General features: G+C 48.5%; 1 protein-coding gene across 5 annotated transcripts in view; it reads right to left on the bottom strand.

The window, feature by feature from the left end:
• LOC149347897 (uncharacterized) overlaps positions 1 to 17,867 on the bottom strand; it is a 49,315-nt gene that overhangs the window by 18,720 nt on the left and 12,728 nt on the right. The window contains exons 5-10 of one of the 5 annotated variants that reach the window (XM_089587722.1): positions 12,369 to 12,529; positions 7,263 to 7,359; positions 6,277 to 6,373; positions 5,160 to 5,308; positions 4,884 to 4,998; positions 396 to 491 (exon numbers count right to left, since the gene is read on the bottom strand). In XM_089587722.1, coding sequence (XP_089443848.1) covers positions 396 to 491; positions 4,884 to 4,998; positions 5,160 to 5,308; positions 6,277 to 6,373; positions 7,263 to 7,339 — 534 coding nt within the window. In that variant the 5' untranslated portion in view covers positions 7,340 to 7,359; positions 12,369 to 12,529. The remainder of the gene's footprint in view (positions 1 to 395; positions 492 to 4,883; positions 4,999 to 5,159; positions 5,309 to 6,276; positions 6,374 to 7,262; positions 7,360 to 12,368; positions 12,530 to 17,867) is intronic. The other 4 variants (XM_089587725.1, XM_089587724.1, XM_089587726.1 and 1 more) reach the window with 4 other exon arrangements.

Below are 17,867 nucleotides of genomic sequence, written 5' to 3'. Positions count from 1 at the left end.
AATCCGTTTGTGCATTGAATAAAGATTGAGTGGAAAGTTAGTGCATGTGTTGCCGTCTTCGTTGTGTCCTTGTCTCGAGCACTACAGTTTTTCATCATGAGCAGCAAACTCCCCAAACATCCATCCTGATCAAAAAGACTGTTTATAAAAATTGCTGACATCACGTAAATGATAAGTTTGGGTTATAGATATGACGTCTCACAACTGCCCTCATACTGACAACGCCACATTCAGTGGTAGGAGTTCTTGTTTTCCAAACAACGCCGATTTCTCCTCACCCTGACGGCTGTTTCCCCATTTCTACACGAGTAGCCCCGGTGCGATGTCTCTCTGCGGAGCATTCGCAATACGGAGTTCCACTGTACTTGGGAAGTGTGTCGAAGACAGATACCAACCTTCCTTGGCTGCCGGAGTTCACATCTGGTAAGTCCTGACCCGTCACGGACAAGCGACTCCGGCCAGCTTCCACATCCAAAGCGCCGACAGCTACCCTGTTAGAGCGAAGTTAACCACATGCTAATCGTGAAGATGCAACAGCACTAGCGATTCGAGTCCCAGCTAGTGGCGAACAGCGAATCAAACGGACGCGCGGCCTTTCACGATGCCCCCGGTCTCCGGCACCGCGACTACTACGGCACCAGTGCAAGGAACCGATAGCGAGGTAAAAAAAAAAAACACGGCATAGGCCACAGATGTAGTCAGGAAATGACTGCTCCCGTGGCTAAAGGTTGCTTGAGCATCGTGAAAGCCCACGCGTTCATTTAATCCGCTATTCGACACTAGCTCAGACTTGAACAGTGCAAGCGACGCGTGGTCTACGAACATGGGGTAATTGGCGTACGTTACGTGCAAGCGAAGTGCCACGCTGCTAGACGTGCGAAAAAGTAGCGAGAGATGTAAACGTGAAACGTTACGAGGGCAGCGCACTTACAATTACGGTTCGATGAGCAGGTCTATATGCGTTCCCTTATTCCACTTCCGCAGAAAGAGGCACTGCAGTTTCATTTCTGCACTCCCTAAGCAGAAAGAAAAGAGCAAGTAAAGTTGTCTCCTAGCGCACACCCTTTCAAAAAGTTGTGTGCTATAGGACACCTTACCCCCTTTTTACACCCATATAGGTGTATAGGTGTAAAGAGTGCAGGGTTGATACGCGAACAGGGCACAGTTAAGAGAGCGGTGAGGCACTGCAATAGCAAGGACAAGAACACAAGAACCCACTCTCTCCTGTATGCGAAATCTCTCTTTTTAACAGCTACGCCAAGGAAACTTGTGCACTCGTCACCGTGACGTCCGTCTACGTCACCCACAGCTGCGCACCCGGCTATGTAGCCGTGCCAGAGGAATCTCCCCTGCGAACGTCAAGCACTTAAACGCCGGCGTTCAACCAATGTTCCTGCCGTTCAACGCGCTCTACAACAAACACGATGTCGAAGCGTACAGGTACGCACAAACGTAAATGGAGCATGCTATCAGCTCCTAATATTTTTTCACGCGTTAAATAATTGGAATCGCCAATTATGGTATGTGCATGCTCGTAGTGTATGCTAATGCGCATTCTCTAGGGCAAAAAATGTTTCTGTTTCTCACATGGAAGGAGTGAAGAGCGGAATATCGAGCTCCGTCTACTCATGTCCGCAACTGTACGTGCCAGTCACGTGCTCCTCCACCTCACCTGTCCCCGTTGTCAGGACGTTGCAAGGGGGGAGGGCGACGGCGTCGCAGCAACACCCACGTGACGGAAGCGTTGATGATGCTCACGCTGGTCCCGCGGCCTGGACCCGCCCGGCGGTTGTATTCTGCGGCGATGGATGCATGAGCCTGACGGGAGACCGGGGCAGGTGGCCTGCCGTTTGACACGAAGTCAGCGATTATCACGACAATTTCAGGTAACTGCACTGCTGCATATTGTTAATTCGGAGCTAATGTAACGCGTTTGCGTTGTTTGCTCGTTTATAGCAAAAACAGCGCGCGTATGCACCGCAGCTTGTTTCCTGCACAGATGTTCGGCCATTTTTGTGGTACTTTATTTCACTCTGCAACGTCAGCTTTGAACGCCCCCCCCCCCTCCCCGCGTTGCCCGAGACGACAGCGCGTCGCTACCAAAATGTCAGTAGACGGAATATTTGCAGCGAGAGCTACACTACGCCAATCGCTTCACGAGGTCAGCGTGGCTGCGCGCTGAGCCATGGCACCACGGGCAAGGCTCCGCTCCGAACAGGCATTGGAGTTCCTTCGTATAATAGAAAATTGTTTTTTGACGAAAGAGAATATGCAGTAACTGTCTCACATATGAGGGACTCCGCTGAGAAGGGCAGCGGAAAATTCGACCACCTGGGGTTCTCTAACGTGCACTCACATCGCACGGTACACGGGACTCTACAATTTAGCCTCCATCGAAATTCTAGCCGCCCGCCTCGTCAGTCGTGCGCATGCGCGGAGTGTCGTCAGAGATGCGGCGGGTATCACAACGATACGCAGCCTGTGGTAGAAATGGACAACTCGAAGGAAGCTAGGGCTTCTCGTAGGAAAGAAGGCAAGAGTAGGCGGCGAGCCGAGGAGATCGAGGAAGAGCGCGTTAAGCTTCTCGATAAGCGACGCGGTTAGAGGGGCCCTCTTAGACGATGACATTGCATCCACGACGACAGATGACGATGAATCGAGTTCTGAGCCTCTGAAAGAAGCTAGACTATCGCTACTCTACCAGGTTTAACCGGAGCTAAACCACAGCCATTTTTTTTTTTTTTTTTGCTGCGTATATCTTGGCCTGACTGAGCTAAGCCACTGCCGATTTTAGAGATTTTATAGTTTAAGATCGCCGCTTCTTTCAGAAAACTTAAAACAGAGACAATTTCTGAGAGTGGATTATCTTTCAAATATAAATTGGTGTGGAAGGGAACGTGTTCATCGTAAAATACAGTAAAATATTTTTTCCCTTAGCCGTTCGAGTTCTGTGCACGAAAATAAAACGTGATTTACAGTGAGCTCCCCTCCAAAGTGATGAGGACATTACTTCAGAGGTGCCACAGGCCACTGAATAAATAAGGAGGCCAATGAAAATAGTTGAGAATGAACTACATATTCATTATTAGTCAACCATCCTGCTAGTTGGTTGATGGTTTATGAGGGTTTAATGCCCCAAAGCAGCTCAGGCTATGAGGCACGCCGTCGTGACGGGCACCGGAAGTTTCGGCCACCTGGGGCTCTTAACTAGCACTGACATCGCACCATGGCGATAGTTAGCACGTCTTAGGTGTACTCGCATGCCAAACCTCGCTGATAATGCTACCTCGAAACAAGCGCCCCACTAACTGAAACATAGATTTTAAAAATTGCTGACAGTAATAAGTGAAACATCACGTATGTGATGAGGGTGGGTTACAGAAATAACGTCTCACAACTACTCTCATGCTGACAAAGCCACACTCAGTGGCAGGAGTTCTTGTTTTCCAAACAACGCCGATTTCTCCTCACCCTGACGGCTGTTTCCCCATTTCTATATGAGTAGCCCCGGTGCGATGTCTCTCGGCAGAGTATTCGCAATACGGCGTTCCACGGGGCTTAGGAAGTATACCGATGACAGATACCAACCTTCCTTGGCTGCCGGAGTTCAAATCTGGGAAGCCCTCACCCTGACTCGAACTAGCGACTCCGGCCAGCTCCCACATTCAAGGCGCCAACAGCTACCATGCACAAGCGAAGTTAACCTTAGTGGTCTACAAACCAACACTTACCGAACGCCTGCTAAGTTACACCAGTGGTACCCTACACCATACTCTCCGCAGTGCCCACACTGTGGAGAGATCCCACACCATGTGGTAGACATGCCAATTTGATCACTTAGTTGACCCCATTCCAAACCCCTCAGAGGAGCAGTACGAGACTGCTCTGCGCAGCGATGATCCTCACCGTCAGCACTGGCTGGTGGGGAGGGCCAGCGCAGCAGCAATAAACAGTGGACTACCGGACTAGGCGGCCCACCCACATGTTCTGCGAATATTAAGTAAATAAAGATCCCTTCAATCAATCAATCAATCAGTCAATCAATCAACCTCATGTGAATCAAAACGATGGAACAACAATAGCTGTTCAAGTCGGAGCTATTGGCGAATAGCGAATTCAACGAACGCGCGGCCTTTCACGATGGTGCTGGTGAACTCTTTTATTGCGCCCAAAAACGGGGGACCAGTCCAAGGACCGGTTGCGCTGGCTTAGAGGAGGTCGGCGGGGATCCCTTGGGATGTCGCGGCCTCCACCGCGCGTTGGATAAGCCGGCGTTGGTCTGCCGGCTCGGAAGTACGCAGGAGAGACTCCCACGTCTCTGGGGTGTTTGGGTTGTTCGTGTTGCGGCGTGTACAAGTCCATGCCATGTGTATGAGAATGGCCGGAGTTGAGCAGTGTTTGCACATGGGGTCTATCTGTAGCGGAAAGATCCTACTGTGTAAGAGGGGGTTTGGAAAACTGCCAGTTTTTACTTTGCGCCATTGGACAGCCTCGCGTCTTGTGAAATCACGGTGTGCGGATGGATAGAGACACCTTTCGAGCCGGTAGTTCTGGGTTTGGGTTTATGGGGTTTAACGTCCCGAAGCGACTAAGGCTATAAGAGACGCCGTAGTGGAGGGCTCCGGAAATTTCGACCACCTGGGGTTCTTTAACTTGCACTGACATCGCACAGTACACTAGAATTTCTCCTCCAAAGAAATTCAACCGCCGCAGCCGGGATCGAACCCGGGTCTTTAGGGTCAGCAGCCGAGCCCCATAACCACTGAGCCACCGCGGCGGGATACGCTTTGGCAATTACTAGGCAAATAAAAGGAAATGAAGGAGGGGGGGATGCCCTTTGCGCGAATGCACAGCAGACTTTTCCAGCCAGTAGCATATCTAACCTTTCTGGCGGCAGCTTCGGCTCTCCTCTCTTTCGGCTCCCTGGACTTGGCTCTTCCTCCCGGCATTGCCCTTTCCCGGTCTCCTTTTGTGTGCGTCTCCTTGTCGGGAACTTTCCTTGAAGCCAGTTCGTTCATTCATTTTATTTCTACTCTTGCCATACACATTATCAAAACACTGAACCCATAGCCAGAGGCTAATGTGGGGTTCAGAAACAAAATACATGATGGCAATCACACAACACTTGTGTAAAATGAAAAGCACACAAACACGGTTACCGGTGAACAGGAGTCGGGGGTGGCCGAGACGCTGCTGAAGGTCGCGACACTGGGCAGCGGCCAACAGGAGTCGGGAGAGCCGAGGCGCTGTTGAAGGTCGCGTCACTGGGCAGCGTGGCCTCGGAAGGGTGGGTGGTCCTGGAGGAGGTCTTGGGACAGGGTGGTGTTTAGAAGAAAAAACATTCGGAGTATGCCCCTGTAAGTGCTGAGTGGAGAAGCGCGTGAGATGTTAGTGTCAGAGGAAGCAGGGAGGCTGATGATAAACTCGGCTCGGCAGCTGAGATCTCGGGCGAGTGTGTGCGAATGGACGTTTCCGTTGAGCAACGGACTGGCACTTCATCCATAATCTTCAAATCAGCAGGGATATCTAATCCTAGGTGACACCTCGGGTATACATAAAAAAAGAGCTTAGATGACATACCATTCTCGAAGCGTTCTTGCTACCAAACGGCTTTAATTGCCTGAAGCACTGCCAGGCTGTGGGGAGAAATATGAAGTGTGACCGAGGCAGAAGCGCTGAGGATATCCCTAACACCTCATTTGTGAGCGTACTTTTCCAAAACACTTCTCGATGCGCTTCACATAGTGAGCATAGTTTCAGTGCCTTTGCACGGAAGACTAGACTAAGTATAATCATTATACTTATTACGAGTGTCAAAGGAATCCCAAACCTCTACGTGCAACCACGGCCCACAACGTTGCCTATCAGCACGTACGCACTTCTTCGTTTAATATAAACGCGGAGAAGTGCATTAGTTAGATGGGAAACGCACAGTTTGTGGCCTGAAAGGAGTGCACTTAAATCTTCTGTTCCTTGCCCTGCCGGTTAACAGTGCCTGCCGATCGTTAACGTTAAGAAATCTAGAGCCATTTTCATCATGACGTCAGCAAACGTCACAGAGGGTTGCTTAATCGGGCTGATGTAGCAGCAGCAGCCTTGTCGCTAGTCGTGGTCCCGAAATTCCGCAGGGATAGCCATTACGGCAGGATAATTTTCCACTATAGCCACCAGAACGCCAGGAAGGTGTGGTTGAGGTAAACGCCAAGTCCACAGCGGTTACTTCGGCACGCACATGCAGATTTATCATCCCGCTCTCTGTCGACAAAGATCGCTTACGAGCGCGCAGTAGCTATGGAATGGATTTCCGTCCGGCCTTCCACCGGACGCGACGAAGGCATTCCAGGCGACCGGGCTACCCATGGCGCTGGCAGTGCTGCGAAATAGAGACTACAATTAGAAAGCGTCGATCATGTTGCTGTAGGAGAGGAGATTGATGTGAAAAAAAAACGACATCAACAATGACACGTGCCGCACCAGTCTTTAGGGGACACAACTTATGAACGAAGCAGCAGATGCCCCTCAAAGAACGCCCACCCGCCAGCGGGGTCGACCAGTTTTCATGACCCCGCCGTAAATCCGATTAACCCATTTTATTCTCAACTCATCGCCACCCCCTCCCATTTTAGTCTAGCAAGTATAAAGGGATCGGTCCAGGGGAAGAATCGGTCGACGCCAATGTCTAGACGCCCACCTGTGAGGGGCATCTGGGGTTTTGTTCTTCAGTTGTATCCCGCTTAAGTGGTCTGCATCAGACGATGCAGGTGAGGCTGCTGGTCTGCTTGGTACATTGGGGTTTAACGTTCCAAAGCGACTCAGGTTATAAGGGACACCGTGGTGAAGGGCTCCGGTTAATTTAGACCGCCTGGGGTTCTATAACGTGCACTGAAGTCGCACCATGCCGCTAGTTAGCACGTCTTAGCCGTATTCTGATGCCATACTTAGCTGATTATGGTACGCCTAAACACAAGCGTTCCTCTAACTCAAAAAGACTGTTTTTAAGACGTGCTGACAGCGTAACGCGAAACATCACGTCTATGATGGGGGCGGGTTACAAAAGTGACGTCTCACAACTACTCTCATACTGACAAAGCCGCACTCAGTGGACGGAGCTCTTGTTTTCAAAACGACGTCGAATTCTCATGATGACGGCTGTGTCGCCGTATCCATGAGTAGCCCCAGTAAGGATTCTCCGATAGCCTTCAAAGTATTCCCAATATGGCGTTCGACGATATGTGGCATGTGTATCGAAGACAGATACCAACCTTTTGTGGTTGGAGGAGTTCAAATCTGGAACCTCCTCACCCCTGCTCGGAGGAGCGACTCCGACCAGCTTCCACATCCAAAGCGCCGAAAGCTACCCTGTGAAAACGAAGTTAACCTCAGCTTAATCAAGAAGATGCAACAACAATAGCGGTAACAACAAAACTGAGGGGGGGGGGGGGGGGGGCACTTTGTTCACCTAAAGTGCGGTGAGGCGGAAGCCTTATGCGCGGTGTTGTTGCTTGTGTCACTGATGTGCGGTTAAGATCTTATGCTTCGCCTCTAAAAGTGAAACGCGACAGCGTCTTGCAACGCTGCCAGAGGGTCCACAGAACGCCATCGCCCGTTCGGCTGGCTCTACGCCTCGCTCGTCGGTAAATTCGTTTTTGAGGAAAGGAAATGTATCTGTCTCGCATACCTCGTTGGACACCTCAACCTCGCCGTAAGGGAATGGAGGAAGATGGGACTGAACGAAGATACCGTACTCACTAGACGCGCCTTTGTTCATTCCAAACTATCGAGCTGTCATGGCGGTGTGGTTAGAGTGCTAGTCTCACACTCGGGAGACCCTGGTTCGATTCCTCAAGTCGGCTAATTTCCTACTCTGTTTAATTTATTTACCTCGCCTGACTAGAAAGATAAATTAGGCTATTTGGTTAATTAACTAATTAACTAAACAGAGCCCCACTTACTTGGACCATCACTATACTATCCCTATAATTGGTTGCATGGTTACTAGCCAAAGTACACATGGCTCCGTTTGAAATTCGCGCACTGTGACGTCACGACAAATTCGACCAATTGAAAAGCGTGACATTTCTGTCGACAACTCCTGCTTACAACGATGAGGCATTAAAGGCTTCCGCCTTAATAGCAACGACAACAACAACAAATGCAACAACAATAGCAAGTCCGAGCTAGTGGCGAACAGCGAATTAAACGGACTCGAGGCCTTTCACGATGCTTCTCTGGCATCGCGACTACTACGGCGCCACGGCAAACAACCAATGGCCAGGTTAAAAAGCAGGGCACAGGCCACAGATTTAGTCAGGAAATGACTGCTCGCCTGGCTATATGTTGCTTGCACTGACGCAGTAGTAGCCGAAGTGCCGGAGAACGGGAGCTTCATGAAAGGGATCGCGTTAATTTAATCACCTATTTGACACTAGCTCATACTTGAACGATGCAAGCGACGCGTGGTGTACGAGCGTGGCGCGCTTGACGTACGTAACATGCAAGCCACATATACCACGCTGGTGGACGTTCCTTGCAAAACAGTAGTGAGAGATGCAAAGGTGAAACGTAACGAGGGCAGCGCACTCATATCTACGATTCGATGTACCGGTCTATAAAGTTCCCTTATTCCACCTCAGCAGGAAGATGGACTGCAGTTTCATTTCTCCATTTTTTAAAGATAAAGGAGTAAAAAGGGAGGAAAGTTGTCCTCTAGCGCACGCACTTTAAAAAGGGAGTGTGACAGAGGACACCTTACTCCCTTTTTACCCCCATATAGGCGTATTCGTGTTTAGAGTGCAGGGTTGATACGCGAACAGGGCACAGTCAAGACAGTCGCGAGGCAGTGCAACAGCAATGAAGATCACAAGAACCCACTCTCTCCTGCATGCGCAATCTTGTTTTTTTTTTTCATCAGGTACGTCAAGGAAACTTGCGCACTCGTGACCGTGAAGTCCGTCCACGCCACCGGTAGTTGCGCACCCGGCTATGCAGCCGTGACAGAGGAAGCTCCCCTGTGAACGCCAAGCACTTAAAAGCCCGGTGTTTTTGCCGCTTAAGAGGGTTCACCAGTGGCAGTGTCCATAGGAAATACATGGGAACTTTCAGAAGCTATACCGTGTCTAAATATGGCTCGATTTTCATGAGGTTTGTGGCAGCGTTTTCTTCTTGAATGAATAAAGGAAATGTTGCGGGCAGATTTTATTGTTTAAGTTTCACTTTTTTACCAATTAGACGCAAAGTTCCAGAAAAATGGTGCTTTTAGATATGTAGGTCTTTCATGTCATCTCGTGAAAAAACCAAGCCAAAAATCAAAATTTCGTCCGCAACATTTCCTCCCTTTTTCTTTCTTGATTGTTAAGACACGATTTTTATCCATATCGAAGTTAGTGTTAGCCTTTTACAGGCTCTGAAAGTTGTGTATGTATTTTCTGAGGGGATTTGAATTTCGCGCCAAAATTTACTACCGCGGCGTGGCTCCATCTGGCGACAGAATATTTTGTCGCTACTGCACTCTACCACCAACTTCTTGCTTGTCTGTGTTCGTGCGCATGCGTTTTTCTTAGAACCCGGACGAACTTCATTTCTTTCTTTCCTTTTTTCTTGCTTGGGCTGTATTTCTAAAAGATTCCTGCTTTTCTTTTTTTCTCGAGCTGGTGGTGCTAAAAAGAAGTGAGATGCAAGGCCACACCTACAAGCTACCCCCCCCCCCCCCCCCACACACACACACACAGTAAGGCACTCAAAAGAAAACATTCGACAGAAGTCTGTCTGGTTGGGAAATTTAATGTTAGGAGAAGGTAAGTGACGCCAACCAAGTAAAATACAGGAAAAACACGACGTTTCGGGACCGGCTCGGCCCCTTCTTCACGGTGTGACTACGGGCGAGCGCAGCTTGGCTTTTTAAGCCCCTGTGTGGAGGACCTGCGGGTCAATGGCCGCAGCCCATGGACGTAGGATGAGGGGAGAGTCCCCAGGGAACGATTAACATTCTCTCGTGTTTGCTGTATGTGCCACGACTCGAGAAGAAGCCTCCTGCGTGGGTTAGCTTCCGTTTCCAATACAATGGTGCTGTCGAAGTCAATTGGGTGGTCACACCCTTCACAGTGTTCGGCCACGGCGCTGCGTTGACGATTCATGTGACGGACGTCCGCTTTGTGTTGGTTCATCCTTTCCGCGAAGTTCTTCGTTTCCCCTATGTACGACGCCGGGCAGACGGAACACGGAATTTTGTACACGACGCCCTGGGCCTTTTCTCTGGGCTGCCGGTTTTTTGGGCGGGGGAGAAGGCGACCGATAGTGCTGGTCGGTTTGTGCGTTGTCAGCACCCCTTCTTTTCCGAGAATGCGACCGAGCGTCTCGCTCACTGTTTGCACCAAAACGCAGGTGTGTCGAGTTATCCGGCCAAAAACCGGTTACTGGGTTCTTGTAAACGCGCCGTGTCGGGTCAGGAGTCGGGACCAGTCAACTCCGCGCAAAGGGGTAGGTTGACTCAACTCCTCCCTGCCCCGATGTGCTTGTAAACACTGTCGAGCCGAAAAAACGGAGGGGAAAGGATAAGCGCGAAATTGTTTTTGCTTGCGCCGTCGCATCTCCGAAGCAGCGGTGGCGTGCCTCAATCTTGGATATGTTACCACTGCTCGCTTGCAATGCGAGGCTCGAAGCTTGGTGTCGCTGCAGTTGAACCGGTCTTCACTCGCTAAAATCGAGTTTATGCAAACACGCGACGTCTGGTCCTTCTTTTTACTTTCTTATTACCAATAATTACAGTGTTGTAGGCGTTACCGAAAAAAAGTAACTAAATACGTTACTCGTTACACTAAAAAAAAAGGAACGCGTTACCGTTACCGAAGAAAAGTATCGCAGGTTACTTTGCCGTCACTCCATGGCCATAAATTTTAATCAGTGCGTCTTTGCTGTAAGAACTCAAGATAACAGTTTTATAAAGCTCATACCTCATATAATTCCAACTTCACAAAGAAAACATAGCTGAACTGAGCAAATTTACAGTAATTCTGGTGTGCTTCTGCTTACGAAATTACGCGGAAATTGTGTAGCAACAAAGAAATGTAAATGTCATAGTTCCTGAAAAAATATATTTGCGCACATAAAAATTTTTTTTTTTACTTGAACCTTCGTAATTATCGCAAAAATGCGAGTGTTTACGTCAAGGTGTTCAAGGTCAGCTTCGCTCGCTTAGGAGCTCAATAACGAGAAACGTAGCCGGAGTTGCAGATAGAAACAGCTGGTTGACTGCGATCCCCTTTTGTGTGCTGTACCATTGTACTCTTTCCACGGCACAGCTTTTATAGGCACGAGCAAGAGCGCTGTACCGGAGGGACGACGCTTGCCGGCGTTCTGGGCCAGCCGAGTGGGACGCGCGCCGGCGTTCTGGGCGAGCCGAGCGGGACGCGTGCCGGCGTTCTGGGCAAGCCGAGCGGGACGCGCGCCGGCGTTCTGGGCGAGCCGAGCGGGACGCTGTAACCTACTGCGCATTACTGTTGCGCATCGGCGCGATGCAATCACTGATGCGCGGCACTGATACGAACACGACACGTGTCCGTTACAGTGCTAGGAGCTCCTTTCTTTCCTTTTATTTAGAGACTGACTACATAGGTGTTCAACACAATGGAACCTTTTCCGGGTAATGTCCTGCGGATGCACCAAGCCATTTTAACCGACCACACCTGTCTGCTCAGGCGAAACCAGTCACCCCACCTTACCATTGTAAAAGAATTTTCGCAGAAAAGACTGAAGGAAGCTTAGGCGACCCAAACCAGAAACGCTAAATTGGTGGGTTACTGGGAAATGGTCCATTGTATGACCCCCACATCCTTCTGTGCTCAATGGCTTGAGAGGGGGGTCAACTTTTTTGTGCTTCGGTCTCTGGAACCTTGGCCGCATACCTACAGATAGTTCTGGGCTCTACTTTGTGTACGCGGAAGAACGAATACTTTTTTTCGTGTCGCGGTGTAGTTTACACACCTGGAGGGGGAGTAGAACTTCCCTCCTTTTTGGGGTACTCAGGTGCTGCCATCTATCGACAGAAAAAGTTCAAATCTGAGTTGCCTTGTAGCTGGTGAGCCCTCTTAACGCGCTCTGCAACCGACGTGACATCGAAGGGTACAGGTGCGGAAAAATATGAACGAAACATGCTATTGGCTCGTATTATTTTTCACACGTTACCTAATTTGAATTGCCAACTATGGCATGTGCACGCTGGTAGTGGATGCTAGTGGGCTTTCTCTGGGACAAACGATTATTGTTTTGTTTTGTTTTGTTTTTTTACGCGGAAGGCGCGAGGAACAGTATATCGAGCTCCGTTTACTCATGTCCGCACCTGTACATGCCAGTAACGTGCTCCTCCAGCTCACCTGCCCCCCTTGTCAGGCGGGACGTGCGTCGGCGTCGGAGAAACACCCACGTGACCGAAGCAATGACGAAGCTAACGGTGCAGCGGCAGGCTAGACCTGCCCAACCGTTGTCTTCTCCAGCAAGGGATGCATGAACCTGACGGAAGGCCGAAGCAGACTCCCTGCAGTTCGACACGAAACAACGATCAGCGATGATCACGACAAAGGCAACCCAAGCAGCACAAATTGATTGGTCCAACAGTGGCAAAAGAGTGGCGGAAATTGGCATGAATATTGGTCCTACACTGGCATTTGAGCAATCCGAGACTTTTTCCAACAATGGCCCTTCATTCATGCCAAGATTGTGCCTATACTCAGCCAGTCTAGCTGCCAGCATTGACCCAACATTCAGCCAGTCTATCCACAAATGGCCAACGTTCGTGCCAAGACTATGCCCATGTTCAGCCAATCTATTAATTATGGCCCGACATTCGTGCCAATACTATGCCCATATTCAGCCAATCTCACGCCAATAGTATGCCCACATTCAGTCGATCTGTCAATAATGGCCCGAAATTCGCGCCAATAGTATGCCCACATTCCGCCAGTATCAATAATAGCCCCAGGTTTGCTCCGACTTGTGCCCACTTTTCCACCCTTGATCTAACTTTTATAGGTGGCATATCAATTGCAAGGCCAGTGGGAAATTGTACGCGATCGGGGGTCCCACCTAGTTTTGTACCAAACCTCTTGCTGGCCAGCAACAATGCAGGCATATACCGCTTGTTTTCCACCAGCCGGAGCTTGTATGTGTAACATTTTACATATGAGCAGTCAGCAGACATACAAAAAAGAAAGAACGGATTCAAAGAACAAAATTTATTGCATCTACGGTGCCAGTACATCGTGAAATGCATTGTGCCGGAGCCGCTGAATCGAGTCATATCGGCACTAATCGTTGCACTCCTCTTGTAAGAGAACTTTTGCAGTGCCTTGAAACAAATTCCTCGCCAAGCTCTTGCACGATGACCTGGCTGTACATCGCAGCTGCAAAGAGGTGCATGATGTGATCATGAGTTTAAGTACAACCATCGCAGAAAAAAGACAAGAAATAAAATAACACATTGATCTTAGTGGCGCGCAGTGTGCGAGAAGGTACTCGCAACGTATGTTGAAAGTATAATTTCTAAATGACTTAATATAAATCCCCACACTAATAGCAAAACGTTGAATTGAATTTAACAATTTTTTCCCACCGTATTGCTAATTTCTAATCCCAATTTGCCGTGTCACACCCTCATATGCATATTGAAAGTCACAAAAAGAGATAAATATAGTGTTTAATACAAATCAATCTATTTTTATATTTCCTATCAAAGTTATATGTCTATTGCGAGCTGGTTGTTTGCCTTTTTGTTCCAGCAAAGTATGGCACAGGTGGTAGCAGCTCCTCCCTATTGAACAGCTGTGAGCAATTTTTTTTTCGCTATGAAATATAATATTCCATGCAAAGACGGCTTGCACAGTTTTGCGAAATGCGCTGAACGCAGGAGACCGAATACACTTTTTTTAAAGTAAGCAGATTATCGATGCCGCTTGGCATGCATGTAACGGGGCAGACGGAAATCTTACTTGAAAACCACACGAAATCACTCTTCCGTTAGTCCATGGGTGATTAATTCCGAGACAACATGGATAAAGTTCGCTGGGACCAGGAATTCCGCTTTTCTCGTACGCCTGCAACTGGCCAAGACAAGGGCACCCGGCACGGGAATATTACACGCGGCCAGAAAACTGCTGCAGTGAAAGAATAAGCGCTTCTGGTACTCATCTTGCACAAACGATAGACGACCAATGTCGTAATGAACGCAACATGAGTCGGGCCACACGACACTCCGCCACGGTGATTGAAGAGATAGTCAACGTTCGGTAAATCCATTTTTTCAAAGCTGAAAAATAAAGTTCTCACCATTCTGTGCATGCCTTTGCGCTAGACATTTCGCTGTGAAAGTTGCCATTCAGAAGTTGGCGCCAGTGCTTTGTCGCTTTCTCGTTTCCTGCCGGAGAAAAAAAAGGTCGGCGCTGATTCAAAGCGGCAATTACGCAAAGAACCATATTCATTTCCGAACACATTTCAATATAAAAGTATGGTGGTACTCACAAATAGAATCTTGCAGGCCAGGCTACTGAATTCCGTCATAATTGTCAAATCGTATCGAGTGCGGATTCTCGACAACGAACGGCGTCAGCTTGAGCGCGCATGCTTCGTCGGCACGCTGGTTGTGTGGCTTTTCGCCGCCTTGCTAGCTACAGGCGATACTCGTTGGGCGAGTGTTCGGGAAAGGAGGAGACGACGATGGGACAGGTTTCTTATATTTTTCGGAGAATTTGCTGCAGCAAGAGAAACGGCAGCTGGAAAAGGGGTAGAAGAAAATCTAGGGAGGGTGGATGAGCGGCGTTGCGCTTAGTTGGGCGCGAGGGGAAAACAGGTTAGAGAAGGTCAGTGTACCTAAAATCACAAAGAAAAAAAAAACTCCTAGCATGGTGAGGGCCAGCGCTCTTCCAACAAAGAGGCTCGGCCCGGCAAAAGGCGACTGTATGGGACTTCAAAAAGGGGGTGGAGAGGGGGGGGGGGGGTGAAATGAGTGAAAGAATTCCGGAATGTCCGGAGGGTGCGCCATAGGCGTTGAGCACGTGAAAAGCGGCAAGGAAACGACAATGCGGAGATGTTGGAAGTGGAAACGTGGAGCTTGGGCATGAATTTCGTCAAAACGGCTCCAAACATTAGCGTAGTCTCTGCGGTCGTGTGCCTCTTTGGTTGAAGCTGAGATAAACGTGTTACTATGAAAATACCGGAAATATAAAACAATAAATAAAATTAGCGGGAACAATGCGTGTTCTTTGAGTGTTTTATATATGATACTTGTGGCGGACTAAGTAGGATGACATACGTCCAAGCAACACCATTCATCAATATAATCCAATGATTCGCTTCTAGAGCGACGAATACTCTACATTTTATACACACCAGTGTAGTCAGGTCGGTCTAAGCCGTCATGCGGCCCACCCGTGCGTGTCTGCGCTAGCTCGAAATGACGCGGCGCGCTAATCAGCAATGCACCTGTTATGGCTCATTGATATTAAGGATACGCGCAAAGAAAAGGCAAAAAAAAAAACTAGTGGAAATGCGACCGGGAAAAAGTTCCGATCTTTAATTTGATAAACGTGATAATTTAAAGCAAAAACGTATGCTAGAGCCGTCGTTATAGAATACCCAAAAATCACAGCAGAATAACAAAACAATTTGCGACATTAAAAAAACCTAGCCACCTTAGCTTCGCGGCTTCAGGAAGCAGAGCCGTTTGTTCGCTTATTATTATTTTTTTAATTTAACATACATCTACATTTTCTTTCTCGTCTGCTGCTTCTTCACGCAGTAAATGCGCAGCAAGTTGTTCACGTCAACTGTTTATTTGCGATAAAACCAAAATCCCGTTTTACTCACATCGTTTCTTCTCTCAAAATGCGCCACGCAATAATTTGTGACCAAGTGGAAAAAGCGATTTATTTGCTTTTTTCTAGGGTGAGCATCCTGTGGGTGAGGCATTGTATTCCGGATTGTGTAATACGATTCAGCGTTTCGTGCAGCATAAACTTATTAGTTAAGTTGAGCCTATATCTTGAGACACGAATTTGAACCGGCAACCTATAATCGGGGGCTGTGGTATGCGAGGTATGCGAGAGATATGCGAGGCAGTACGTTAATTAGTGCGTTATTATACCATTCCTCGAATCGAAATTTCATTTTCTTGATTGTGGCACCTCTTTCTCTCTTTCTTTTTTTTGCATACTATAATTACAAAAGACGCCGCTTTTCAAAATTCGTATACCTTCGTGAATGAATCTGACCTCTGCTCACTTTCGCGCAATCAATTACATCGCGCTTTTTATTGTAATTTCGCGTCAGAGTTCGACGCTAGCGCTGTTGTTGGTCATAAAAAATAAATAAATAAACAAGTTCGAATATTAAAAAAAACGGATTGAGAGAAATAACCACATATAATCACAGGGACATCATTTGGTGTGTCGTGGAGCGGCACTGCCAATACAGGGAAAACAGCGGACAAGTAGGGCCATCATAGCGGGTGTAATGAGGCGGCACTGCCAATATGGGGACGACAGCAGGAATTTAGGGCCATCGTTGGAGGTGTAACTAAGTGGCATTGCCAATATGGGGAAAACATCGGACAAGTAGGGCCAATGTTGGAAATGGCACATTGTGGCAGTGCCAATATGGGGACAATGAAGGCAACATTGGTCCTGTATAGGGCCACACATAGCCAACAGACTCCCAATATTGGGCCAACGGTTTGTGCTGCCTGGGAAGTAACTGCACGCCTGGCTTCATATTGTTAATCGGAGCTAATGTAACGCGTTTGCGCTGATTGCTTTTTTATAGCACACACACTGCGGAGCTTGTTTCCTGCACAGATGTTCGGCAACTTTTGAAGCGAAAAGCTTCACTACGCGCACCACAGCCGCGCTTCGCGTGAGCCGGCGGAGCCAAGATTTGCCACAGCTGCGCATGCGTGAAACCGAGTGACGTCATGCGCGGCACAAATAAAAAGATAAATAAAAGACAAACAGTGCGCCAGGAAACACTCATATCTCGGTGGACACCCGAACCACGCCGTAAGGGAAGGAAAATGAAAAGAAAATTGGTTTTAAGGAAAGGAAACGACGCCTGTCTCTCTCATATCTCCGTGGATACCCGAACCGAACCGCGCCGTAAGGGCCTTAAGGAAAATTAAATGAAATGAAAATTGGTTTTAAGGAAAGGAAATGCCCGTCTCTCATATCTTGGTGCACACCCGAAAGGAATGCACACCACAGGACATGTCTCTAAAGAAACCTTCTAAGACAGCACCGTATTCACTACACGCGCGTTTCCTCCTCTGCCTCCGTACAGGCAGTGTGTGGACGGCCGAACGCCTCCACCGTTATCGTGGTGCTCCCAGTGCATTGTGCGCGAATTGCGGCAGCCATGACGTCAAGCCAAGCGCAACTGAACCTTTTCGCTCGTATATCCATGCTTAACCAGAGCTAAGCCACTGCCTAATTTCTTGGTACTTTATGTTACTCTACAACGTCAGCCTTTAACCCTCCCCTCCCCCGTGACAACGAGGCGCCTCACTACCAAAATGTCAGTAGACGAAACTTTTCTTCGCTTCGTATATGCTTCCTAACTGAGCTAAGCCACTGCTAATTTTTAGTGATTTTATAGTTTGTTTAATATCGCCGCTTCTTTCAGGAAACCAAGAATAGAGGAAATATCTGCAAGTGGACTATCTCGTAAAAGTAGATTGGGGTGGAAGGCTTATGGTTTATGGAGGTGTTAAGGTCCCAAAGCGACTAAGGCTATGAGAGACGCCATAGTGACGGGCTCCGGAAATTTCGACCACCTGGTGCGGTTTTTAACGTGCATGGCATCACACAGCACACGGGCGAGAATTTCGCCAG

Source organism: Amblyomma mixtum, chromosome 4 (assembly GCF_055824585.1).
Source record: "Amblyomma mixtum isolate Tamu chromosome 4, ASM5582458v1, whole genome shotgun sequence".
Classification (NCBI taxonomy): domain Eukaryota; kingdom Metazoa; phylum Arthropoda; class Arachnida; order Ixodida; family Ixodidae; genus Amblyomma; species Amblyomma mixtum.
The sequence above is the reverse complement of the archived record's forward strand: the minus strand, read 5'-3'. Positions and strand labels throughout refer to the sequence as shown.